Source organism: Aspergillus pseudodeflectus, assembly GCF_044049435.1.
Source record: "Aspergillus pseudodeflectus strain CBS 756.74 chromosome Unknown BJX68scaffold_57, whole genome shotgun sequence".
NCBI lineage: Eukaryota > Fungi > Ascomycota > Eurotiomycetes > Eurotiales > Aspergillaceae > Aspergillus > Aspergillus pseudodeflectus.
Window position 1 is genome coordinate 71,865 of NW_027263833.1, and position 25,519 is coordinate 97,383.

General features: G+C 51.4%; 8 protein-coding genes across 8 annotated transcripts; 6 read left to right on the forward strand and 2 right to left on the reverse strand.

The window, feature by feature from the left end:
* Positions 1 to 35: 35 nt before the first annotated feature.
* On the reverse strand, positions 36 to 1,969 carry BJX68DRAFT_172152 (nicotinate phosphoribosyltransferase). The gene is made up of 5 exons (XM_071037067.1): positions 1,725 to 1,969; positions 1,587 to 1,670; positions 902 to 1,521; positions 413 to 848; positions 36 to 340 (listed from the first exon to the last, which is right to left on the reverse strand). Exons 1-5 carry the CDS (start codon positions 1,834 to 1,836, stop codon positions 120 to 122), a joined length of 1,473 nt encoding a protein of 490 aa, XP_070894585.1. The 5' UTR covers positions 1,837 to 1,969; the 3' UTR covers positions 36 to 119.
* Positions 1,970 to 2,459: 490 nt separating this feature from the next.
* On the forward strand, positions 2,460 to 3,994 carry BJX68DRAFT_245501 (putative PHD finger domain protein). Its single transcript, XM_071041506.1, has one exon. It carries the CDS (start codon positions 2,653 to 2,655, stop codon positions 3,904 to 3,906), a length of 1,254 nt encoding a protein of 417 aa, XP_070894586.1. The 5' UTR covers positions 2,460 to 2,652; the 3' UTR covers positions 3,907 to 3,994.
* Position 3,995: 1 nt separating this feature from the next.
* On the reverse strand, positions 3,996 to 5,587 carry BJX68DRAFT_245502 (RPC34 RNA polymerase subunit family protein). Its single transcript, XM_071041507.1, has 2 exons — positions 5,164 to 5,587; positions 3,996 to 5,098 (listed from the first exon to the last, which is right to left on the reverse strand). Exons 1-2 carry the CDS (start codon positions 5,418 to 5,420, stop codon positions 4,282 to 4,284), a joined length of 1,074 nt encoding a protein of 357 aa, XP_070894587.1. The 5' UTR covers positions 5,421 to 5,587; the 3' UTR covers positions 3,996 to 4,281.
* Positions 5,588 to 5,732: 145 nt separating this feature from the next.
* Positions 5,733 to 7,999, forward strand: sti1 (Hsp90 cochaperone STI1). The gene is made up of 5 exons (XM_071041508.1): positions 5,733 to 5,888; positions 5,960 to 6,153; positions 6,202 to 6,931; positions 6,982 to 7,573; positions 7,622 to 7,999. The coding sequence occupies exons 1-5, from the start codon at positions 5,824 to 5,826 to the stop codon at positions 7,772 to 7,774; spliced, it is 1,734 nt and encodes a 577-aa protein (XP_070894588.1). The 5' UTR covers positions 5,733 to 5,823; the 3' UTR covers positions 7,775 to 7,999.
* A 2,149-nt stretch (positions 8,000 to 10,148) lies between these two features.
* BJX68DRAFT_271125 (putative membrane bound C2 domain protein (vp115)) lies at positions 10,149 to 15,000 on the forward strand (the record flags this gene model as incomplete). The annotated part of the gene is made up of 7 exons (XM_071046877.1): positions 10,149 to 10,355; positions 10,425 to 10,487; positions 10,553 to 10,808; positions 10,863 to 13,268; positions 13,320 to 13,460; positions 13,511 to 13,650; positions 13,702 to 15,000. 7 exons carry the CDS (start codon positions 10,149 to 10,151, stop codon positions 14,998 to 15,000), a joined length of 4,512 nt encoding a protein of 1,503 aa, XP_070894589.1.
* A 2,008-nt stretch (positions 15,001 to 17,008) lies between these two features.
* ugp1 (UTP glucose-1-phosphate uridylyltransferase) lies at positions 17,009 to 19,008 on the forward strand (the record flags this gene model as incomplete). The annotated part of the gene is made up of 2 exons (XM_071043466.1): positions 17,009 to 17,089; positions 17,545 to 19,008. The coding sequence occupies 2 exons, from the start codon at positions 17,009 to 17,011 to the stop codon at positions 19,006 to 19,008; spliced, it is 1,545 nt and encodes a 514-aa protein (XP_070894590.1).
* An 847-nt stretch (positions 19,009 to 19,855) lies between these two features.
* On the forward strand, positions 19,856 to 22,145 carry BJX68DRAFT_271127 (Zn(II)2Cys6 transcription factor; the record flags this gene model as incomplete). Its single annotated transcript, XM_071046878.1, has 5 exons — positions 19,856 to 20,032; positions 20,085 to 20,636; positions 20,717 to 20,874; positions 20,927 to 21,103; positions 21,158 to 22,145. The coding sequence occupies 5 exons, from the start codon at positions 19,856 to 19,858 to the stop codon at positions 22,143 to 22,145; spliced, it is 2,052 nt and encodes a 683-aa protein (XP_070894591.1).
* A 457-nt stretch (positions 22,146 to 22,602) lies between these two features.
* BJX68DRAFT_271128 (transcription factor domain-containing protein) lies at positions 22,603 to 25,068 on the forward strand (the record flags this gene model as incomplete). Its single annotated transcript, XM_071046879.1, has 3 exons — positions 22,603 to 23,088; positions 23,141 to 23,853; positions 23,901 to 25,068. 3 exons carry the CDS (start codon positions 22,603 to 22,605, stop codon positions 25,066 to 25,068), a joined length of 2,367 nt encoding a protein of 788 aa, XP_070894592.1.
* Between the last annotated feature and the right edge of the window lie 451 nt (positions 25,069 to 25,519).

Below are 25,519 nucleotides of genomic sequence, written 5' to 3' on the forward strand. Positions count from 1 at the left end.
CATGAAGCAAAAAAATCCCTCGTTCCTCACGAATTGGACGGCACGTCACGGTCTTTCTATCAACCAATCCCTCTCTAATCTTCTTCAACTCGTAGATATATCATATGGTAACTTGTCACCTAATTCTTCCTCGCCCAGCGATTACTCTCATCCCCTTGCTCCCACTCATGCTCAACATACCCCAGTCTCTTCTTGACAGATTGCACGGTATCCTTATCGCCCGTGTTCTTGCCCATGTTGTCGCTCAGCTTAACGGCCGGTCGCCCGTTCGCTGACGAGATCTTGATGACAATGTTGAGAGGTTTAGACTTTTCGCCGGTGGTGGTGTTAAGGAAATCGTCTGTAAACGGTAAGAGTTAGTTATCTATACTCCTGGACTCTGAAGGATGTAGAAGCTGAAAGGTGGGCTCACTGGTAAAGAAAGTGCCAACACCAAAGACAGGCTTGAACCCAGCCTCCTCGGCGAGGACCTTATACTCAAGACAGTGCTCGATGTTTAATGAATCTGAGAATACGACTGTCTTTGTGTCCGTAATGCCTTCCTTGTCGTAGAAGTCACGGGCCATCTTCACAAAGTACATGGGGTCTCCCGAGTCCTGGCGCACACCGGTATAAACCTGAGCGTAAGTTTTGCTGGTTGGTTCCGCGTGTCCATTTTCAAGCGGTGCGGCAATGGGGGGCTTTGTTGTCGCCTCACTTTGTACAGTGGAATCTGCGGTTGTGCCGGGACCTGAAGCTGAGGTTGTGACTGCGCCGGCGCCGGCGGAGGTATATGCGGGGATGGGTTTGCGGAAGGCGTCGAGGAACGCGGGTGTGCCGAAGGTGTCGGTTAGTGCGATTCCGAGGACCTGTCTCTAGTTAGTCGCGGTTTGCGTAGTAGTGGCGGGGGTTTTGAACGTACGCCTTCACCGAAGCAGCCGAGCCAGAAGTTCAGCGCAAGCTCATTTGCGTTTTCGTAGTCGTCCGTGATGGCTGCGATGGCCATGTACCATTCGTGCGCAACTGTTCCAACAGGGTCGACATCGTACTTCATCGCGAAGTGGACGTTGCTGGTTCCGGTGAAAACACCAGGAAGACCCTTCGCCTTTCCTTCTCTCGCCGCGCGACATAGCCCCGTCATGACCAGATCCTGGGTATGGTAATCGCGACGCCGCCGGGTCCCGAACTCCGAAAAAGTACACCCATTCTCCAGCAGGACATAGCCTTTCCGGTATGCCTTCTCTTCTTGGCACTCGTAGTTCCAGTCCTTGTCACTAAACATAAAGTATGCCTGGCTGGTCAGGGCGAGAAGAGGGATTTCGTAGAGGATGGTTTCCACCCATAAGCCCTTGACAACATACTCAATATCGCCAAAGTCATTGTCGCTACCGGTATCTTTCTCAGGTGTAAACTTGATATCAATCTGCTCTGAAGGGGTGAGTTTAAATGTCGTCAAAAATTCCAAATAGGCGTTATTGAAGTAGGAGCATCGCTTTTTGAGGAATTCTATCTCTTCGTCTGTGACTCGGATATTCGCAAGTCCTAGGGGAGGCTCAATTGTTAGCAAGGTTACCATAAACCTTGAAGGCTCCAAGTCGTTCACATACTATCCATTTGGGCCAACATCCATTTATATGCACCCCGCGTCAACTTCATCTGCGGGGTTCTGTTGGTAAATCCATATGTGACGTCTTCGCGAACGTGTCAGCTGGTAAGCAGTAATAGTAGACGCGCAATATACATACGGACATCAGGGAAGTACTTGAGAATTGCGCATTGCATAGTCAGCTTGTAGAGATCAGTATCAAGCAGAGACGTGATCCCCTCCGGGAGCGGGGCAGCTGGTTGGTCGCCCATGGCGAAGTCTTTGCGTCGGTGTAGTGGGCAGCTTCAATTGCAGACCTCACTTGGGCGAGAACTTAGAGAGGACCAATACTCTCAGCAGCGTAAGAGGAGTACAACACCGAAAGCTTAGGAACCCGAGTCAAATGGGCTCCTGAAAAGCCGCGGGAAAGCCGCGGGGAAGACTTCCAAAAAGAGGCCAGTTTGCACAGTTTGCATTAGGATGAAGCAATATCACAGCGACGTCATGCGGCTTTGTTTTCCTTTCTATAAAATATGAAGAGCGAGTCTGTTAATGTCAAGTATCCTTCCAGCCCGTAATTGGGATAACTGAAACTGTAGGTGTCGAATGGACGTAAGGATTATATCTACACCCGCATATAGATCCCCAACGGTGCGATATCGGAAAGCTTGCCTTCCACCGGCCAAAAGACCGAACCCCCTCCAATAGTCGGGTAACCAGCTCGTTGAGGGAAGCCTGCTCACAAACTTTCTCTTTTCGAATAGACCCAACGTGACAATCTATTTTAGAACAATACCATTTGTGGCTGAAGAGATGTGGTTAGTGAGATGCATGTGGCGCATTAGCGGAATATCACCATATCCGATCCGCGGTTTCTCAATACATTTCGCAAGAGTACCACCAGGCCAACGATCCTAAATCCATCCATCAATATCAGGTTTGATTATCGTGTTTCCATCTTGATTTCGCCGCCGGAACACTCGCCGCTGCATTATCAACGAGTCTTCGAGGTTTTACTCCGGTCTACTACGAACGTCTTGCGGACGCGCTCTGGTGCGCTGTCCTAGTGGAACCAACTGCGGCGAAAGATGGCACATGGTCAGGAGGATTGCGCTTCAGTGCTGGAGCAGTTTGTCCACGATGTCGCCAACCTCCCCGCGGAAATAAATCATCTGATGGAAGAAATACAAGCGAAAGACAAGATCATTCAAGATTGTCGCGCCGTCATCAATTCGAAAGATGCTAGTATCCAAAAGTTTATCAAGCTCAACGGCAGTTTAACGCCGAATCCAAAGGAAGAGCAGTATTCAAAGACCATATTACAAAGCTTAGATCGGTCTCAACAGCTACAAGACGAGAAGATACACCTGAGCGAAAAGGCGTGTATTTTGTTGGACAGGCAGATCAAGAAGCTAGACGTCAAGATCCGTGACCTACAAAGCGACGGCGTACTCTCAAACGACCCTCCGATTCCCTCCCTCTTCAACAATAAAGACCAATATCGCGATCCTCCAAGAATCTTTTTCCCCGACTCCTCCACCGAAGCCGCCTCATACTCATCCCCTTTGGCCGCATCTTCAGGCAACGCGAACCCTCTGAGTGCTGGCCAGAGGCTAAACCTCTCGCTCAACCGATCTAATTCGGCATCCGCTTTAGCTTCACAAAATACCGCACGAAGTTCTGCCCCGGCAACCCCTGCCTCGGCCGCCGCACACTTTCAACAGCGGCAACGTGAATCATCAGCCGGTGCGGTGGAGAATAAGCGGCGGCGATTGAACGCTTCACTAGGGACACTCCCTGCAGCATCTTCGAATCTCCGACAGTCATCATTAGGCCCAGGCACGCCCAAAGCCGGAACACCAGGATCTAGCCGCGCCGGAAGCGCAGGTCCACGCTCAACAGGAACGATTAAAAAAGCCCTAACGAAGAAACTCGCGCCGCATCAACAACTCAAGAAACTCAAGTCCCTAAACGGAAAGCCAACCAAGCGCTCGTCCAGCGCAAGCCGCCTCAAGCAAGGATCACTAAAGAAATCTCCGTCCGCTACAGGTGGCGACGATGAAGACGACGATTCCATGCTCAGCAGCGCCGACGTCTCGGATTCTGAGAACAACAGTGAACGCCGCGGGGATGAAGACATGGATGATGACGACGAAGATGAGGGAAACGAGGATACCAGGGTTTATTGCACGTGCCGTACTGTCAGCCACGGCGATATGGTTGCTTGCGATAATGAGAACTGCAAGTTTGAATGGTTTCACTGGAAGTGCGTTGGATTGACAAGGGAGCCAGTAGGGAAGTGGTACTGCCCCGACTGTTTAGCTGCAAAGGCTGCCGAATAATGTACTATATACCTCTTCGCATGATGTTATGCTAGCCTATAATTCAAGACCGCTTACAGCGGGCAAACCTGGAGCCGTAACAATATCTCTTACAGTATTCTAGGTCGCCAATGACTATCTCATAGACTTTAAAGGTATCTTGTCCACATTTTCCCTCGCTTTCGACTATCCTATTTTACGACATAAATCGCCCATGATAGTCAGTGAATAAAGACTAAGCTTAACCCATCCAGGGCAGAACCATGCAACGCCATCGCTATGCAAAGAAAACATCGACCGTCCCACACAGAGTGAGCATGTATTGTACACCATATACTCAACCAACCCCATACAGCCAATCCTGTCATGCAGTCAATCCGAATTGAAGGGCTTGGACTAGAAAGAGAGAGGGCTCTTCTCGTGAATCCAAGTCTCAAAGTATTCGCAGTTCTCCGGGCTCACGGCGCCGCCCGGCACGCAGAGATTAAAGACAGGGCATTGCCCGCAGGGCACTTCTGTCATGCCGTTCCGGACTAATCGATCATCGGTGGCGGATGGATCCTCGTCTGGTTTGCGTGCTTGCCGGGCTTTGACTTCTTCTGGGTTCTTGACGGATTTGTAGTATTCGCCGTTATTCAGGGCTACGAGTTTGTTGTCGTAACAAAGCATTTCGAGGAGCTGTGTGACGCTTTCTTCTCCTAGGCGAACAGGGGTAATACCACTCTGGTTGACGGCCGCGGTCAAGGCGGAAATAGTGGGATAGCCCTTGTAGCCTGGAGGGTATGGGAGGTATTCCCGTTGGCCAGACTCCTTCTTAACCGTCACGCTTCCCTCCGCTGTCTTTAACCGCTTGCTGCGGGATTTGTCTGAGGCCGGCACTTCGTACCAACTTTTCTTGCTGACCGAGAACTCGATGAATCCGGAGACAACGTTGATGAAGTTCTCGTCTAAAACTCCGTCTGTAAACCATGCGCCGCCAGTAACGTCTTCGCTAGGTGCCAAACCGGCCAACATGTACATCTTGCGACTGGGGAATTTGACATTGTGGACGCTCTTGATATAGTTCTTTCCTTCGAGGGACTTGAGGCATCGGTCGAGGATAGACTTGTGTAGATTGGTACGGTTCTGGATGGCGCGCACCCAGATTCCCGATCGCCCTGTCGAATGAATCACATTGTAGACCAAACTTTCGTCGGGGCTAAGGTTCTGCAGTCTACGGAGAAGGAAGTTAGTACCCGTTTTCCCCATCGCGGAGCAGTATACCAAGTAAAGGCTTACTTTTCGGCATCCTCCCTGGGGATAATCTTCCAAGCCAGCCGGTCATTTTTACCCTGGAGTAGTCGGAATAGTTTCTGGTCGACGAGTGATTGTGTACATTGAAGAAGAAGCGGGAGGTCATTCTTCGGAAGAATGTCCAGACCCAAGAGGTCTTGTTGGTAAAAGAGATGGTCGGCGGAAAACTTGCTAACGCATGCATCGTATAGTCTGGAGGCGAGCTCAGTCACAGAGCCGCCAGACGCCCCCGCGGAGGCCATTTGAGAAGAAACCAAGCGTCACAATCACCGCAAAGGCTCATGGAAGTGCATGTTCAGAGATACACCAAGTCCGACCAATAGTCTTGGTAGTCTGAAAGAAAGTGGGCGCGGAGTGAGGGAAAGGTGTGCAATGACAAGAAGTAGAGATGTTTTTTTGTGGTCTGGAAATCAAATCTTCGGAGAGGGCCAGCGTCTTGAGTCATAAAGGGTTTAGCGCGGATCAGAGCTCCGCATCTCTTTGTTGGCCTGGCAGCCTCAGGCAATCGGCGGCCTGGGCTCGGAAATTTCCAGAAGCTCAGAGTCCATCAATATTAGCAGCGTCGGCGCCAGAGTCGACTCTAATCAGTATCACTCTCCACACAGCTTCACTTCATCATTTCTCACACCCTAGACATCCCACAACATGGCCGACGCTCTGAAGGCCGAGGGCAACAAGGCCTTCTCTGCCAAAGACTACCCGACTGCTATGTAAGTAGATTCTACCCCGCTTCAACGAGGATGGTGAGACATCAAGTGCAACTTACTGATTGTTTGTATAGTGATAAGTTCACCCAGGCTATTGCCCTTGACCCCAACAACCACGTCCTCTACTCCAACCGCTCCGCCGTCTATGCTGCTCAGGCCGAATACGAAAAGGCGCTCGCCGATGCCGAGAAGGCCATTGAGATCAAACCAGATTGGTCCAAGGGCCACCAACGGAAGGGCGCCGCCTACCGCGGTCTAGGAGATCTCCGTATGTCTTTATCTTTCTGAAAGTTTTACATTCTGCTGACAGGAGAAGTGTCCGCCCACGATGCCTACGAAGAAGCCATCAAGATCGAGCCCACGAATGAGCAGGCGAAGAACGGTTTCAACGCCGTGAAGAGAGCCATTGAAGCTGAAGCCCAGGCTGACGGCGTTACCGGAGACCCCATGGGAGGGCTTGGTAACATTTTCAACGACCCCCAGCTCTTCCAGAAGCTGTCCAGCAATCCGAAGACCTCCGCCCTTCTCGCCGACGGCGACTTCATGGCGAAGCTCAAGCGCCTTCAACAAAACCCGAACAGCATTGGAGAGGAGATCAAGGACCCCCGATTCCTGCAGGTTATGAGTGTGCTGTTGGGTATTGACATGAGCTTCGGAGCTCCTCCCGAGGCTGGCGGTCCCTCCGGCGCCACAGAGGCCGAAGAAGACGTGCCGATGCCCGACGTCCGCCCATCCGCTCCGAAGGAGGCACCTGAGCCTGAGCCGGCACCCGAGCCCGAGGATGAGGAGACTCTTGCCAAGAAGAAGGCCCAGGAGGCAGGTGATGCTGAGAAGCAGATTGGTAACGACTTTTACAAGAAGAAGCAATTCGACGAGGCCATTGAGCACTATAACAAGGCGTGGGAGCTACACAAGGATGTCACATACCTCAACAACATCGGTGCAGCTAAGTTTGAGAAGGGCGATTTCCAGGGAGCTATTGAGACATGCCAGAAGGCTATCGAAGAAGGACGTGAGCTCCGCGCCGACTTCAAGATTATTGCCAAGTATGAAGGGCCCTTCCATCGACGGTTTCTCGATACTAACATATCAACAGGTCTTTCACCAGAATCGGTACCGCCTACGAGAGGCTAGGCGACCTTGACAAGGCTATCGAGAACTACAACAAGTCATTGACGGAACACCGAACTCCGGACGCTCTCACTAAGCTGCGCAATGCCGAGAAGGCCAGAGACAAGGCCAAGAAGGACGCGTACATCGACCCTGAGGAGGCCGAGAAGGCTCGCGAATTGGGCCAGAAGAAGTTCCAGGAGGCTGACTGGCCCGGTGCTGTCGATGCCTTCACCGAGATGACGAAGCGTGCTCCCAACGACCCTCGAGGATTCACCAACCGTGCGGCCGCCCTTATCAAGCTCATGGCCTTCCCCCAGGCTGTCCAGGACTGCGACGAGGCCATCCGCCTCGATCCCAAGTTCTTCCGTGCGTACATGCGCAAATCTCAGGCTCTAGTCGCGATGAAGGAGTACAGCCGTGCTTTAGACGCCTGTACCGATGCCCTGGAGCACGATGACGGAACCCACGCCCGCGAGATCGAGCAGCAGCAGCAAAAGGTTCTCGACGCCCAGTTCAGTGCTCGTGCTGGAGAAACCGAGCAAGAGACCATGAACCGAATCCAGAATGATCCAGAGGTATGGAAGATCCAATGAATCATCCGTGAATACTGCTAACTTGCATAGATCATGTCTATCCTCCAAGACCCCGTCATGCAGAGCATCCTCCAGCAGGCGAAGGGCGACCCTGCTGCCCTACAAGAGCACATGAAGAACGCACAGGTTCGACTGAAAATTCAGAAACTGATGGCCGCTGGTGTCATTCGTCTTGGACGGTGAGTTTCGAATCAATGATGAAGAGGTAATGAGAGGGGTAGTTTGACACCTGGAAAAACGGTCTCATAATTTTTCTTAAATATACCTACATTCTGAAATGACAAATGCATGCATGCTATTAACAATTTCGCTGGATTCAATTTGAAAATCATTTTCTTGATCAGTAAAAAAACTTTTATAGAACAATGCAGATATATGTATCTCTACCCGAGTCAAAAAAACCACGCAAAATTAGTATACAGCACGACTACAATCTTAATTACCAATACTTCCTGACCAAGTATGTTGCACAAAGCATGCAAAATGCAATCCAAACACAGCAAAGTTTCGCCGAAGTTAGTGCTGATGATCGCCGCTAGGCGAAAGACAGACAGCCCGATAGATCTCAGTCCTGTTGTGAGACAGACAATTATCAACTCCACTTGGAACTACAGGAACTGCCCCAGATGCATAAACACATCTGTGTGATCGTGTGATTCAACGGCAGATGTATTGCTCCGTGTGGAAAACTGACGGTCAATGCAGCATCCGGGCCCAGTTTTCAGAGTCGGTCCTCGCCGATAGCACAAACAAACCTCACAGATGCGCAATGTTCCTTATACGGCTGCCTGCCTTGGAGCCGAGACGGAGGAGAGGAGCTCAGCTGAAGGTGACAAGAATCAAGATTTGAGAAGCGACCTTGAGAGGTCTGGGACCAGGCCGGCCTTGAGGCGGGAGGGATATCCCTCGCTCCGACTGGAAATCTAGCATGGGGATTGGACAGCCGGCGGCTTTAGCCTGCGCACGATGCGCCGCTAGTACTGAGGTAAGTTTGGTGGTTGACTACTGCAGCCGATGGAAGAGGGAATTGAATTGAGTTTGGGGTGGCGAAAGTCCGCACGATTTGTTGTTGCTCTGGAGAGTTCTGCACTGTGGTGCGCGCATCTCCGTACACAGTGGGGATGTGATGGGGTTTCTTTTCTTTTGCAAGCTCGACAGCGACAGACAGCTGATGCCTTTTCTTCTGCATGCCACGTGTAAGACGACTTGACTGCTCTTGACCACAATAACGGACAGTTAGTTTATTCGATTTGGAGCGCAGAATGGCACTGGATTGTGACTTTAATCAGCTGTTTTGGGCTAGTTAATATAATGCGGATGATCTGATTGGACTCCCGCGTCAGAGGACTGTGCTGCTTGGAAAGAAACAAGAGATCAGTGATCACTCAACAAGATAGCCCGATCTTCGCCGGAATCAGACGTGGCTCGACGCTGGAAGCCTGGAACCCCCACAGGAAGAGACACTCCTGGCCTTCTTGGCAGGGCACGAGGTGCTATTTGGTGGTCCACAAGGATGCTTCACGATCATATTCGATCCTCATCGGCACAGCAAGGGTTTGGCTCAAGAATTGAGCAAGAATTGAGCGACGAGAGTCTCCTTTTCTTTTGACAACTAAATTGTGGCACGACTGTTTTGTGGCGGTGCAAAATGTGGGCAGTCAATAGATCCAAGTCCGGCGTCCACTAATTCCCCGTCGATCCATCGGAGCTTCAAGACTACGTAATTCATCTTGACACCGAATTAATCGCGACAGTACTGACGGCGGATTGAGCAAGGAGCTACTCTGTTGCAGTTGAGAAGAGCAGCCACTGCTGACACTTGAATTATTGGGGTCAAATAAGCAGCGTGGCACAGTGTCTGCAGATGTGAGACGCTTTCCTGTTCCGTGGAAAGTCGAGGTCATCGATGATCGATCGGCGTTCCTTTTTTGAAAGCGCACTTTCTTATCGACGTCACGACAGGCTGTTTGTCTCTGGCTCCATTTATGAGCTCCAGCTCCTCACGAGCCACTAACTTTGACGACTAAGAGTGGCTCCCTCATCCTCCTCGGGCTTCCACCTTCGGCTGCCCTGAACCTCACTCTGCCTCCTCTCCACGTTCCATATTTCCTGGGCTTCTCGTGAGTTTAATCCTCGTCTTCACCCAACGCCCTCTCGACATTCAACAGAGAGATTTGCACCCCTTCATCCCATGTGAGTGTCCCCCCTTTCCAGGACGATTTAATCAAATGTCCGCCTCTCCTTTTTCGACTCGGCATCTCCCAATCGTCTGACGAATTGCCGCGCTTCAGCGTCCCCGCTGCCGAGCTCCTCCCCAGCGGCAAGGCAACCATCAAATCCCAGCACTTCCCATTCTGATTTCCACACACCTCGTGCTACAACCGTTTTTTACGTGCCTTTGAGATCGAATTGCGAGACCCATATACCTCAAATTACCTTTTAGCCCACTGCTCTGGCATGACAACGGAGATAATTAGCTGATTACCGGTTGCAATCAGATTGAACGGCTGCGGTTCTGTAGTAGGGGACTCCCGCCGTCGGAGGCTCATCGACAGCCATGGCGTCTGAGAAATTGGAAAAGACCGAGTTGAAGCAGCAGGGTGCCATAGAAACTGCTCAGGCTGCTGCGCAAGACCCCGGATCACACATCCGGCCCGAGACCGTTGAGCAGAAATTGGTAGACGAAAACCGCAAGGCCGGTTTACCAGCGTATCAATTCGATCCAGATGCATCACCAGAAGAGAAAGCCGCTGCGGCAAAAGCTGTATGTTCTAGTTATGTCCCTCGTACCCGGTGAACACGGCAGGCCGCTTACGTTTATGGTTCTCTTTAGCATGTCCCGCCGGGCTTCCACCATGAACGGAAACCAAAGGGTGTTGGAGTGATCACAGACAAGGTGAGTGGAGTGCTTATGGTCGGGTTGAGATTGGGAATGTGTTTAACCAAAGCTTCAATCTATAGGACGACGGGACTCCAGCACCTTACGACCTTCCTCCCCCACGTACCGCAAGTGGATTACTACTGGACGAAAAGGCCGATGAGGTGGCAGATCAGAAAAAGGAAGGCGAGCTAGACGATGATGCGCGGTGGGCACGCAACCGGACAGGATGGGCTCCACGATTCGCGCATGAAGAAACCAAGGAAGAGCACGATGACACGACGCTGCTCGATCACCAGACCTTCTTGGAGGGCAAACTGGACGACAAATTTTTCGGCGGTAGGTGATCTACAGAGCCTTGGCTACTTTCCGTTACTGACGCACGAGATATAGATTGGTATCACAATGCTGGAGTAATCGTCTTCGCTTGTCTGGCCTCGTGGATCGTTGCTGTATTAGGTGGAGGACTTGGCTGGATCTTCATCGTTATGGCTGCTTGCAGCACGTACTATCGGACTTCTATTCGTCGAGTCCGGCGGAACTTCCGCGACGACGTCAACCGTGAGATGGCAAAGCAACGCCTGGAGACCGACACCGAGAGCTTGGAGTGGATCAACAGTTTCTTGGTCAAGTTCTGGCCGATCTATGCGCCTGTAATGTGCGATACTATCATCAACTCCGTCGACCAAGTTCTGAGCACCTCGACCCCGGCCTTTCTGGACAGCCTGCGCCTGAAGACGTTTGTTCTGGGTAGCAAACCTCCGCGATTGGAGCACGTTAAGACCTACCCCAAGACGGAGGTGGACACTGTCATCATGGACTGGAAGTTTAGCTTCACCCCCAACGACGTCATGGATTTGACCGCTCGTCAATTGAAGAATAAGATCAACCCAAAGGTTGTCTTGGAAGTACGAGTTGGTAAGGGAGTCGTGAGCAAGGGCCTTGATGTGATCGTTGAGGACATGGCTTGTAGCGGCTTGATGAGAGTAAAGGTAAAGCTTCAGATCCCCTTCCCTCACATTGAGCGCGTCGATGTTTGCTTCATTGGAAAGCCGGAAATCGACTATGTCTGCAAACCTCTCGGTGGCGACACCCTTGGATTCGACATCAACTTTATCCCTGGACTCGAGAGCTTCATCAAGGACCAAATCCACGCCAACTTGGGCCCCATGATGTACGAACCCAACGTATTCCCTATCGAGATCGCCAAGATGCTTGCCGGAAATGCGGTAGACCAGGCAATCGGTGTCGTTGCCGTCACTCTCCATGGCGCCCACCAGCTCAAGAACCCAGATAAGTTTGCAGGCACCCCGGATCCGTATGCAGTTGTCTCCCTTAACAATCGGACGGAGCTGGGCCGCACCAAGACGATACAAGATACGGACAGCCCACGGTGGAATGAGACCATCTATGTTATCATCACATCTTTCTCGGACACTTTGACCATTCAGCCATACGATTGGAACGAATTCCGAAAAGACAAGGAACTTGGAACCGCTACTTTTGCGCTAGACAAACTCGAACAAGAAGCGGAGCATGAGAGCGTGTATCTGGAGGTTCTGGCTAGCGGCCGATCTCGTGGTACCATTCATGCCGATATTCGATTCTTCCCTGTTTTGGAGGGGAATAAGCTTGAGAATGGCGAAATTGAACCGCCACCAGAAATGAACACGGGTATCGCCCGACTAACGGTCGAGCAAGCCAAAGATTTGGACGGAACCAAGAGCATTGTTGGACAACTCAACCCTTACGGTGTTCTCCTACTGAATGGGAAGGAAATCCACATGACCAACAAACTCAAGCGGACGAACAACCCTATCTTCCAGAATGCTTCCAAGGAATTCTTAATCACGGACAGAAAGAATGCTCGCCTTGGTTTGGTCATTAAGGATGACAGGGATCTGACAAAGGACCCGATCCTAGGATCGTACCAAATCAAGTTGAACGACATGCTGAAAATGATGGAGAAAGGTCATCAATGGTTCCATCTGCATGGCGCCAAGTCTGGACGTGCCAAGTTGGTTTTGGATTGGAAGCCTGTCGCGATCGGAGGCATTGCGGGAGGCGCTGGTTACGTGGACCCCATCGGTGTCATGCGAATCCATTTCCAGCGCGCGGCGGGTCTTCGAAACTTGGAGAAGATGGGCAAGTCTGATCCTTACGCCCGCGTTTTGCTCTCTGGTTACATGAAAGCCCGAACAGTTACCTTCAGAAACAACCTCGACCCCGATTGGGACGAAGTTGTGTACATCCCGATCCACAGTGCTCGTGAGAAGCTTACCCTCGAAGTCATGGATGAAGAATCGGTTGGAAGCGACCGCTCCCTTGGTTCGGTAGAGCTCTCTGCTGCAGATTATGTGCATGAGGATGAAGCCGGCGAGTACCAGGTTGATGACGAGAAGCAGCAACTGACCAGTACCCTGCGTCTCGGCCAACGTTCCGCCAAAGGCGATTTGTTCTACACAGTCGCTTTCTACCCCACCATTCCTGTCGTCAACCCTGATGATGAAGTTGAAGAAGACGAATTAGACGAGGAAATTAGCGGCGAATCTGAGGGAACCGACCTCTCGAGAAAGAGCACCGATTCGAAGCGCAAAAGCCATCATTCCAAGTCAATCAGTGTTGATTCAAAGGCCTCCGGGAAGGGAGGTATGACAAATGGCACTGCGGACGTGCACACAAATGGCCGTGCAAGTCTTGAATCCCGGCCCGGTACCAGAAACTCCGAGACCATGTCGGTCAAGTCTATCAAGGAGGTTCCCAAGACTTACATCTCCGTGGATGACCTTGGCAACTACGGTACAACACGCATCCTTTTTCTTTCCCGGTGACTGTGCTAATTTCTTCCAGAATCCGGTTTCATTGTGTTCAAGCTCCACGAAGTCCATCTATCTCAAAGCAACGTCCATGTGGAGATTCTAATGGATGACTACATGTTCCCGGTATGGTCATCGCCGAAGATCCGAACAAAGAGCGGCAAGGTCGAAGACAGTATGTTTGCCCATCCGATCCTGACTGATTGAAGCTGACATTATGCACAGTTGGTGATGCCTTTGTGCGTGAGCTTGAATTCTCTAAGATCACGCTTCGAATTGTGGAGAAGCTCAATGCAAAGGACGATGACGAGCATATCGTGGCAAAACTGACGGGTGACACTTATTCTACACTTCAACGTATCCTCGTATGTTCCATTGCCCTTTTTCTTTGGATTACATAGCGCTAACTTGCTTAGTACACTCCTACTGAGCTCGTCCTCCGGTCGAATGAGGGAGAAGTCAGCAAGGTCACTGTCAGTGCTCGATACATTCCGGTTTCGATGAAGCTCGACCCCACTGAGAGCATTAACAACATGGGCACGCTCCGCGTGGATGTGCTTGATGCGGCGGATCTGCCTTCTGCCGACCGAAATGGATACAGTGACCCGTACTGCAAATTCCGGTTGGACGGCAAGGAAGTCTTCAAGACCAAAGTGCAGAAAAAGACCCTGCACCCTGCTTGGAACGAATTCTTTGAGGTCCCTATTAAATCCCGGATTGGTGCCGATTTCCGGTGCGATGTTTACGACTGGGACTTTGGCGACAAGGCAGACTACCTCGGCGGCGCCCCAGTCAACCTTGAAATGCTGGATCCTTTCCAGGCGCAAGAAGTTACTCTTACCCTTGACGGCAAGTCGGGTGCTATCAGGTTAAAACTGCTGTTCAAACCGACGTATGTCATGCGCTCACGGCAAGGGTCATCTACCTTCTCTGGTACCTTTGCCACGCCAGGAAAGATTGTCGGTGCCCCCGTCAAGGGAGTTGGATTTGTTGGGGGCAACGTTATCAAGGGTGCCTCGTTCTTGAAGCATGGAATCATGTCAAAGATCCGGGGAGACGACTCATCTTCTGATGAAGAGAAAGAACAGAAAGATGTACCATCAGCAATCCTCGTCGATGGAGAAACCCCGCCAGAAGCGGCACCCAAGAGCGAGCTTCATCACTCCCGTACTCGTAGTGGTGTCTCTCATTACGGCGATAGACTCAGCATTGGCGGCAAGGGAGAAAGCGGAACGGCGTCCATTTCGATCGTATCTGCAACAGGATACCCTCCGAACGCTAATGTTCGTGTGTTTGTGCGGGCTGTCGGCCCCAAAGGCGCAAAAGAGGTGCTCAAGAGCAAAGCTATCAAGAGCGGGGGTGGGCCAGTCTACTATGACGCTTCGAACGAGACTTGCCGCGTGCACAACACGACGGCCGATGCACAGTATCAAATTCGAGTAGTTGACCACTCGACGTTTGGTTCCGACAGCGTCCTGGGCGAGGCGATCTTCTTCGTTGGCGACCAGGGCTCGGTAGCTGGACAGGAGAAGTCGGTGAATGTTGGCAGTGGGACAGTTCAAATCCGAAGCAGCTTCACCATGTCTGATGGCGGTCTCAGACCGGGCACTGCTCATTCTACGACAGGCGACAACTCATCGGAAGTACTGGACAGTCCTGACTCCAGAAAGCCTCGCCGTAGCTTCCTCAGCAAGCGCAGCGTGAGTGGAGCTTAGGCTACAATGGAGATATTCCTTTTCTATCCTTCTTATTCTATTCTTGCGGGTATCAAACGTTGTGGCTCTTCACATGATGTAGCGTTTGTGTACAGCCTCTGGGCGGAGGACTTTGGGTAATGATTGTTATTGTGTTAGATACCTTTTTTTTCAGCTTCTGGAATGCGACAATGTGTTGGACTCAATTGTCTCACCGCTCCTTACATATGCACAGTACAGATATCTGTACACACCAAAGTGACATATCTGACTTACTCAGGTAAGGATACCTGACGGGGTTGACGCCTGCGGATTGCCATACCTACATGTACTTAGTGAGTACAGAAGTAAGTACACGAAGTAACTCTGTATCTAGGCTGTGACATAAGTCATGAAAAGCGAGCTAGTAACTAGTCGGTCCAAGCCGCGGTAGTTGAGACAAGAAATAATCAAGTCGGAACAGGGACCGCCGGAGTCTGGAGGGGCAAAAAAGGGAGGGGGAAAAAAAAGAGAAAAAAAAAAAGGAGATCTGAGATTCATCCATATGACACCTTGTTACTTAAGTTGCGAGGGCGACGGAGGGGTACAAAGTACATATGTACTAGTAGGGTAACAGAGTGGGAATTGAAAATTAAAATTAGAACTTGAAGAGGGCCTCGTTCAGTCGCCGCCAGTCGGCTTCGGGACTGGACTCACTCTGGACTCGGGCCTGTCTCGGGCGGCGTGCCCAAGGCTGGCTCCAAGTCCAAGACATATCGAGTCCAAGCAACAGGCGGAAGGGAGGGAGGGGCATGGCTCGAACGCCGGCCTTGACTGGGTTGTTGGATGGAATCGAAAGTTCGGGCGGATTTCCCGATGTCGGTATGTGGTGAATGTAAGGTGGGATGTGCGGTATTTATTGTATACGATGTATGTACTTCGAATAATTATTGGGATTGTCTTGATAGTAGCATGCTGAGTCTGTCACCTGCGAGAGCTGTCAATCATGTTTGGGTCTTGGAGGCTCAGGAGGGGTGAACTGGGACTGGAGCTTGGAGCTGTCTGAATTGGGCGATGACGAGGCGGTGGGGCTCTTTTTGAGATCGTTATTTATTGAACCCTGGACGGGCGGGTAAAGGGCAAAAAGGAAAGGGGATGAATAGGAGGAGAGCTTGGATAGGAGGTTCTAGATGTCAGATTTTGGCTGCTCGAGGACTGGAGGAGGAAAGACATGCCGCGTCGAGATGACTTTGCCAATGCATGATATCCAACCGCTATCTTTGGCTTGCTGATAGGACCTCGTAACCTGAGTCCAGCTGAACTGTGTACCTAGTCAGTTAGTCTTCTCCGTGCAGGTACAGATACAGTAGTGACTGAGCTAAGAATAACACCAGTCGAACCTTCTTCGAATCCGTCTGGGAATGTGCCTCCAAATAATTTCATTTCGACGGTCATCTGGTCGATTTGATATCCAGCATATTTGACGGTGGTGGTGTTCCGGTACGGTACCATGGCCAGGTCCACCGCTTCTGGAAGCGTGGGAATGCAGCAGTACCCTGGGTAAGATACGGTATGGCAGCTCCCCCTCTCGACTCCCCTGAAGTGTTGGGAGTGGGCGTGGGAGAAGTGGGGAGGTCTCAATTCAAGGCTAAGAATAATTGTTTTCGTCATTCTTGTTCACCAGCAGAAATAAAACCAACCTGTTCCTCCTCCTCTCCTCTCAGTCCAGCTTTCTCCTACTGCAATTCCCCCCTTGGCTTTTTCGCCTCCCCATTGTCTGTCTGCCCGCCATTGGATTGTAAGTTTGTCCATGCTCCTCTCCATGTCGCACGGCCGGCCGCCATGACGGCAGCTTGTCAACATTTGGCCCTCCCTTTCCCAGGGATCGACACACCATCTTGCTGTGGCGACGTGGACCGATTCCATGCCACTTAAAGCATGCTTTCTGCCCGCTGTCTTGCGCTTCGATTTCCCTTGCTGACGCTGATATCCGGTCAACAGTAGATTCCCGCATAAACGCAGCTCTTTTCTTTCCAGAACAGCAGACACAATGGCCACCAAAGATCTGCCAACTCACCTGTCCTCAAACACTGGGTTTGGGAAACACCATGGAAAGTCCCAGTCTCACATGGTCAGTCACTGAACTGTGCAGTTTGTGTTTTTGATCTTCTATTGGTTTTCTTTGTTTCTTGTCAATTGGGAAACAAGCCCCCTCTCTGCGCAGATGACGTCTGCTCTTCCCCTCCTTGAACTGAAATTTGAAAGTCAACATCAGCCCCCAACTACAGTTCAAGATTAACAATCGGGACTGTCGACTGCGGTTGCCGCGATTGGACTTTTGAGTTGCGTGATGTTGATGTCCTCTCCTGATTCTGCACCTTGCTGGTTTTTGCTTTTCTCTGTACCACCTAGACCTCCAAAATGCTGCATGCTATGCCTTGGCGGCTTTCCACCGCCACGAAGATTTGCTCTGATGAAAATCACTGGATTGTCTGGTTGGCCTTCATATTTGTCCCGCTTTGCGATTTCTGCCCGCTTCCTCCCTCAGTCTGGTGTCTTTTGTCGACCGTATGCTAATGTTTTTAGGCATTCGAAAATGCCTCTACCAGTGTTGCCGCTTCTCAGATGCGCAACGCCCTGAACGCCCTCGCGGAGACCGTCCCTGATCCCAGCGAACGCAAGCGATTCGAGGCCGAGACCGACAACTTCTTTGCCCTCTTCCGTCGGTTCCTCAACGACAAGGCCAAGGGCAACGTCGTCAACTGGGATCGCATTGCCCCCCCTCAGCCCTCACAAGTCGTCAACTACGATGATCTTGGCAGCGAGGCCTCTGTCGAGTTCCTCAACAAGCTGGCCGTTGTCAAGCTCAACGGTGGTCTGGGAACCTCCATGGGTTGCGTCGGCCCCAAGTCCGTCATCGAAGTCCGTGAGGGCATGTCCTTCCTGGATCTGTCCGTCCGCCAGATTGAGCACCTGAACCGCACATACAACGTCAACGTCCCTTTCGTTCTCATGAACTCGTTCAACACCGACCAGGACACTCAGTCGATCATCAAGAAGTACCAGGGCCACAACGTTGATATCATCACTTTCAACCAGTCCCGGTACCCTAGAATCATCAAGGATTCGCTATTGCCCGCACCCAAATCCTTTGATGCTCCTCTGCAAGACTGGTACCCCCCTGGTCACGGTGACGTCTTCGAATCACTTTACAACTCCGGCACCCTGGACAAGCTCTTGGAGCGTGGTGTTGAGTACATCTTCCTCTCCAACGCTGACAACCTGGGCGCCGTCGTGGACATGCGTATCCTCCAGCACATGGTCGATACCAAGGCTGAATACATCATGGAGTTGACCGATAAGACCAAGGCTGACGTCAAGGGTGGTACCATTATCGACTACGAGGGCAAAGTCCGTCTCCTGGAAATCGCCCAGGTGCCCAAGGAGCACGTCAACGAATTCAAGTCTATCAAGAAGTTCAAGTACTTCAACACAAACAACATCTGGATGAACCTCCGTGCTATCAAGCGTGTTGTGGAGGAGAACGAGCTTGAGATGGAGATCATTGCCAATGAAAAGTCCATTCCCGCCGACAAGAAGGGCGAGGCCGACCAGGCCATTTACCAGCTCGAGACAGCCGTTGGTGCCGCTATCCGTCACTTCAAGAATGCTCACGGTGTCAATGTTCCTCGTCGTCGCTTCCTTCCTGTCAAGACTTGCTCTGATCTGCTGCTGGTCAAGTCAGATCTCTACCGTCTGGAGCACGGTCAGCTGGTCATGGACCCCAACCGATTCGGCGGTGTCCCGGTCATCAAGCTCGGAGGAGACTTCAAGAAGGTGTCTGATTTCCAGAAGCGTATCCCTAGCATCCCTCGTATCGTCGAGCTCGACCATCTCACCATCACTGGAGCGGTGAATCTTGGCCGAAATGTCACACTGAAGGGAACTGTCATTATTGTGGCTACTGAAACCAGCACGATTGACATTCCACCAGGCTCTGTGCTAGAGAACTGCGTTGTGCAGGGTAGCTTGCGTATCCTTGAGCATTAAACTACTGGCGACAATGTATCTAGCCGTCTTCGTTTTACATTCTACTACAACTAATTCAGACCCTGGTGGAATTCAAATTCAAAAAGATCACATGCTTATGTAGCCAAGAGGCTCGAGAATTTGGATGGAGCCAAAATGCGCCTGAAGCTTCCCGCCCTCTACAACCAGAGTCTCTTGATTTTTAAGTTATTTCACATGATTATCTATAGCGTCGGAGTCAACTTTTCCTGAGTATATCCGGTTCATCCACATGCGCTTAAAGCTTCCTGTCGAATGATGGCAGATTTGCGCAATCTGATGTTCATATGATTCCCCATAGCAGATCCAGGTTCACCCCAGATGTACCCGAAGCTTCTCGATCCTGGAAGTCACTCAAAAACATTCCTCAGTTTCCGATGGATCAGACTTGCGGCCACAGCCAGCGCCCGGTCTAGGCCCCTTCCGAGCGTGGGTCCACCCAGAATCACGTGTAAATCCCCCACGGCGGCCTTTCCAGCGGAACATTGAGCCCTCTGACTCTCCCCACCCCCTATGCTTTCTCCGGTAAACCACGGTGCGAAGTCATGGCTGTATCCAGCGGTAGATGCTGGCCAGCAATGCCGCAATTGTTATCCAATCATCCTTGTAGTGAGGACGGATTTATCAGCGATCATACTACTTATCGCCGCGCACAATGCCGAACCAAGCCCCGGTTGAACGTCATGACCCAACAGGCAGTTTTCGATTTAAATGAATACGCATACGATGCATGTCTTTCTGATCCCGACGTTGCTTAGCATCTTATGCAAACACGATATCACTCTGTTTAGCACTTCAGATAAATCCGGCGCCCGCCTACAGCCTGGAAATGCCCGAGGCAGTACCCCAGCATCGAACTCTTGCGCCTGGGCCCGGGCCCGTCCCCTCTCCTGATTATGAGCCGGCCGTGGCCGATTCTCCGCCGCGAGAGCGTCGAGGCTCAAGCGAACATGGGAAGAAGCGTGCCTCAATGGCATGCTTGGCGTGCAAAAAGTCCAAGCGAAAGGTGACTACCTTTTCCGAAATTGACCCTGATACATCTCTCTCTGACATTGCAGTGCTCCGGTGCTTACAGGTGTGATAACTGTGTCGCCTATGGTCGAGAATGCGTGTTTGACGAAACCAAGGATCAGCGGCGCAGAGTGGCGGCGAAGCATACGGCCGAGGAGCTTGTTTACTTTCAAGACTTTCTCTACGATTTGCTGAGGGTGGTTCGAGCAGAGGACGAGTCGTATGGCCGAACTTTGTTTTCGTGTATTCGAAAGGGCACCCCAATGAATGACATACTCCAATTGATCCGTACGACTCTCTTGGAAATGGAAATGAACCAACCCTACTCCATTACCCTCGAGGGATCGCCTTTCCGACCTCAAGTCATGGATCTCAGCTATCTGTGCGAACCCCCATATCTGGTCCCTGCAGAACCGTGGACAACCGTCACGATGGATTCGGATCTCGTCTCGCATCTTGTATCTCTCTATTTCACCTGGGATTACCCATCCCATATCTTCTTGAACCGTGATGTGTTTATCCGGCATATGAAAGTTGGGGATATGAGCTCCGAGCTGTGCAGTCCGTTCTTGGTGAATGCACTACTTGCGAATGCATGCGTATGCAATCCCGCACCACATAAGTCTAGTCCTCTTGCACCTGTGCTTAGACAGGACGGAATCTCAATTGACACATCCAGCACTATTCCGAGATCTCGGAGGTGTTCAAGCATGGACAACCCGGTGACATCATGACCAAGGGTGACGATTTTCTTGCGGAGGCTGAGCGGCTAGGTGCCCAGGAACCTGAAAAGTTTACCTTGGCCTATCTACAGGGCACTTTGATGTTATATGAGAAGTTTGCCTCTCAAATTCCAAGGCTTTCTGCACCATCTTCTGACTTGTGCCAGATACTCTCTGTCTGGAAAAGAGGACTTTGGATACCGCATGCTCCACCGGGCGATCAACATTGGAGAGTCCATGGGATTGGTTGGTCAGAGTGGTTCTAATCTGATACCTGGCCACATCTCCTCTGATATGGAAGAGTCTCTTGAGAGGACTGCCTGGGGATTGTTTCATATTGATACGTAAGCTCTCGCTTCGTTAATTCGTGTTTTAGAAGCCGAACTTAACACTGCTAGAGTTGTGCATACCGACTTTCTGAGGCCCTGCGTCATACGTCAAGTCAACCTACCTCGGCCTATACTTTCTGCCGAGGAAAGAGAGTGGAAGCAATACCCCTATTTCAAGGATGCCCGTCCTTCATACTTCGACGAGTACTTTGCGAAATCATGGGAGCTGTGCGAAATTGCCTGCGACATGTCCCAGCGTCTCTTTACGGTGGATTATGATGATTTTCATTCGAAAGAACAGAAAGAGGAGAAGGCCGACTTGGATCGCAAACTGTGCAAGTGGTATGAAGGAATAGACGAGAAGGTCAGTTTTGACGATCCGTTGCGATGCCCGCCGCCATACGTGATTATCATGGGCATGCGATACTACACTCTAATCATCATTCTATTGTTATACAAGGCCGAAATTGAAACAGTAAATGATGTTTCAGACACCATGATTACTCCCGATAGTCCGGCAGGTTCTGGCGCTATTAGGGAGGTCATATCACCCTACGAGCGAGCGCAAAACGCCGCGAAGGCTATCGCCGGTCTTGCGCGCATGCACCAGCGGGCATATCATCTTACCCGTATCCACCACTTCGCTGTATACGCCATCAACCTGGCTCTCTTCGTGCTGCTCAACCTAAATCGGGACTTTGATATCCAGGACGACGACTTTCTGTTCCTAGCATGTACCTTTGGCAACATCGCGAGCCGGTCTCATGTCGGACGGAACTTGTTTCACCTATTTCGGGTCCAAGTTCGATCTAAACACCAAGGGAGTCAAATTCGTGAAAGCGACAGGGTGACTGATGTTGTCAAGGATGTGTTTGATGAAAACTTCACCGAGTCGTTGCAGTTTGATGTGTGCGCTAAGGGGCTGGAGAAGTTGGAGGATATAAGGTATCGTGCAATCGCGAAGTGTCATCCCCTGTGCAAGATGCTTGACAAGTATGAGTGTCTGAGTCTAGGCAGGGACGAGCTCGCACCTGAAAGGGACCTTGATCATGGCTAGAGAATGTGTTTTGTGGATTCAAAAAGCCAGCGTTTTGACAGTCAAAGGGCAGGAAAGAATGGCGCCCGACAATAGCAAATCGAGTGCTCTTGCAAAATCCTTACAGCTGACACGACGATCTTCTGCGCATCTAACATATAAAAGTTCCCTAATTTTTGAAGTCGTCACCGCGATGATGATGCGCATGACATCATCCCCTGTAAGGCCAAAGGTTCCGCCACCCCTACAAGCTGCTATCATTCACCTGCCCCTCTTTGCTCCCAAACATTCCAGGAGGCCTGTCGAGTTCCTTTTCGAAAGTCACTGAGACTTATAAGCTCTTACGCGGAGCCAATTCAACAGCCTTTCGATCACAATTGGCAACCACTCATGGGTACCAGTAATGGACGATTCGTTCAATTCCAATCATCCTTCCGCATACAACCATGTTGCGAGCAATGACAATGTCGATAGCAACATGAGCCCAAATAATCAGGGGGCCCTCTCGCAGTCCTCATCTTCCGACTGGATGTGGCGGGCAGGGTCCATCAGCTCGAACAGCGCGCCTCCGGTGGTGAACTACCAGCTCTATCCCTTCACGCCGTACCCTGATCTCAATGCCGCGCAGCACCCGCACTTCCCGCCGCCGCAAGATACAATGACTGCACCCAAGATTGCGATTCCACGGGCTACCAGCGCCAAGACATCGTCGCAACGACGCCGGTCCGCGCGTGCCTGCGAGCCTTGTCGACAGCGGAAGGTCAAATGCGACGGCGGTCGGCCGGAGTGTCGAAAGTGCCGCGAGCACGCGTTGAGCTGTTCATATATTGACATCAAGCGGATTCGCGACCAGAAGCAGCTTGGAGTGTTGTCGAGGAAGGTGGAACGGTATGAGAAGTTGTTGCGCCAGTTCGAGAATGAAATGGACCCGGGAACGACGAAGCGGATCAGAAAGGCCCTATCGGTGCGTAATAGTTGTGGCAGGCGAGGAGAATATCCACGAGCTAACGGTGTAGGTTACTAAACGGTCCCCATCCGATGGTGACGGCGACGCGGATGTTGAAGGCGAAGATGGTGGGAGCGACGCGGACTCGTCCACATCGCATGGATCGCTTGACGAGATCGACCTTGTGAAGGAGGATCTGAATCGCAGCGATAAGACGGTAGCAATGGGATTTTTTGGAAAGAACTCGGAGGTTGCGTGGTTGCAAAAGCTGGAGGATGTGTCGGGACAACGAGCTGAGCAAGGCGATTCGGGCTTCGAGAAGAAAGCCTCGGGGAGACAAGTACCGATCATGTCGATGAGCTATCACCTCGACGACCTGGTGCTCCCTCTCTCTGATTCGGTTGATCCCTTTGCGATGCCACCAAAGCCGCTTGCCGACAAGTACTTTCACGCGTATATGCGATCAGTCCACCCAGCGTTCATGGTGGTCCGGGAAAACACATTTACGTCGCAGTATGAGGAGTTCTTCACCAAGAAGTTTGTCAACCCGCCGCGTAAGTGGCTTGCAGTGTTGAATATGATCTTTGCTCTCGGATGTCGGTTCTGCAAGCTGACTGGCGAGGTCAATGCGAAGGATGCTCATACAGATGATCTTGTTTTCTTGAACCGTACTCGGAGGCTCTGCCTTGGTGAAAATGTGCTGTTTGACCATGATGATCTCCAGCAGATCCAGGTGGAACTACTTGTCGCGTTTTATCTTGTTGCCTTGGGACAGGTGAACAGGTGAGTATTCTTTCTATACACCTATTTGCTGCTGCTGACCCGCATAGTGGGTCCAAGTTCTCGAGTATGGCTCTGCGCTCCGCTATATCGCTCGGCATCAACCTTCGGTTCAAAGACGACAAGACCCATCACGCATCCAAGGAAGCACGGTGCCGTCTTTGGTGGTCCATATTCCTTCTTGAACATCTCCTGACCTCAATCACTGGCCGGATATCTGGCTGCGGTGAAGAACTCAGTGCTGCGCTGCTTCCTGTGCCATTTGACGAACGAGGAGGCAGCCGGAGATCACCACTCAACGACATCTTCCACGACGCGGCGCTGCAAGCGAGCCGCCTCCAGTTGACGATATATCAGAACGATGAGGAAGCCCAGATTGCCAGAGACTGGCTTGTTCGCTGCGAGCCCAGCCCCCTGCTCTTCTTTCACTACGTTGTAGACCTCAGTATCATCGCCCAGACGGTGATCAACAGCGTCTATAGCATTCAGGGTCTCCGCCAGACACCCGGTCAACTCGAACAGCGGCTCCAAAAACACAGCAAGAGCATGGACCTCTGGCTCCGCAAAATTCCAGAGGCCTACCGCTTTTTCCTCTCCTCCACAGACGATAGGTACCACATTGAACCCGGCGCGGACTATGTTCGCGAGCGTATCACACTTGCAATCTACTACTACAGCGCGCGAATCACCCTCTGCCGCCCTTGTCTCTCGCATACCCCAAACTCTCTTCAGAAAGCCCGAGATCCCAAATCCAAGTCTAGCTTCCGTGCCACAATGACCCTCGCCTGCCTCCAGGCCTCGTGCTCGCTTCTTTCCATTCTTCCCGAGAAACCCGACACTGTCTGGCTAACCACAGTAACTCCCTGGTGGGCGATCCTGCATTACATTATGCAAGCGACGACCGCTCTACTAATCGGCCTCTCAACATGCGCAACATCGGACAACGAAACGAACACAGCCGATCAGAATAAAGTCCCACCGCTAACGCGCGAGATGCTCGTCAAGGAGACCCGCAAGGCATTCTTTTGGCTGCACCACCTGGCCTTCTCGAGCCGCGCCGCCCGACGGGCATTTATGATATGCGAGGGCTTTCTAGGGCGCATGGGGCCGAGTTTGGGAATTGATGTACGGGAGCTACCGAGCTCGGAGACGCTTCCACCGCAGGGAGAGGATATTGAAATGAGTGAGAATGGGCTGGCAATGGTGGATGACGGCTAGGCTTCTTTCTCCCTTCCACCCTTCCTTCTTCTTCCTTCCCTTTGTATTTATATTTCTTCTTCTCTGTTTCTCTCAATCTGGGGAAATGAGATGGGCGATGAATGCTCCTTTTCGGGTGAAAACTTTCCAGAGCGCAAATTGTGAACTAGACGTCGGACTTGCCTGCCGGGTTATGTATTTTATATCTTCGAGTTATGGGTTCCCCCAAAGCATCGAGACAATGAAACACCCGATGAGGTCTACGGTCAACAGCAGCAGCAACAAAGAATCCTTCCACTATCTATTTTGCCTCAACCCTCTTTCAGCAACCACTAGACCCGAAATCCTAGTTTACCTTCGAACCCCAAGGCCTCTTTGTGCCATCGACTCGGCCGTTTCAGATGACAACCAGCCCCTTGTCTACAATGAGTTCTCTGCGCTAATTCCCTTGAACCTACTGTCCGAGAGAAAG

Coding starts and splice junctions, on each gene's coding strand:
- sti1 (XM_071041508.1), top strand. CDS start 5,824: ATGGCCGACGCTCTGAAGGCCGAGGGCAACAAGGCCTTCTCTGCCAAA. Junction 6,154..6,201: donor CCGCGGTCTAGGAGATCTCC/GTATGTCTTTAT, acceptor TGACAGGAGAAG/TGTCCGCCCACGATGCCTAC. Junction 6,932..6,981: donor GACTTCAAGATTATTGCCAA/GTATGAAGGGCC, acceptor ACATATCAACAG/GTCTTTCACCAGAATCGGTA.
- BJX68DRAFT_172152 (XM_071037067.1), bottom strand. CDS start 1,836: ATGGGCGACCAACCAGCTGCCCCGCTCCCGGAGGGGATCACGTCTCTG. Junction 1,671..1,724: donor CAAGTACTTCCCTGATGTCC/GTATGTATATTG, acceptor ACGTTCGCGAAG/ACGTCACATATGGATTTACC. Junction 1,522..1,586: donor GATGTTGGCCCAAATGGATA/GTATGTGAACGA, acceptor AGCCTCCCCTAG/GACTTGCGAATATCCGAGTC.
- BJX68DRAFT_245502 (XM_071041507.1), bottom strand. CDS start 5,420: ATGGCCTCCGCGGGGGCGTCTGGCGGCTCTGTGACTGAGCTCGCCTCC. Junction 5,099..5,163: donor CCCAGGGAGGATGCCGAAAA/GTAAGCCTTTAC, acceptor CCTTCTCCGTAG/ACTGCAGAACCTTAGCCCCG.
- BJX68DRAFT_245501 (XM_071041506.1), top strand. CDS start 2,653: ATGGCACATGGTCAGGAGGATTGCGCTTCAGTGCTGGAGCAGTTTGTC.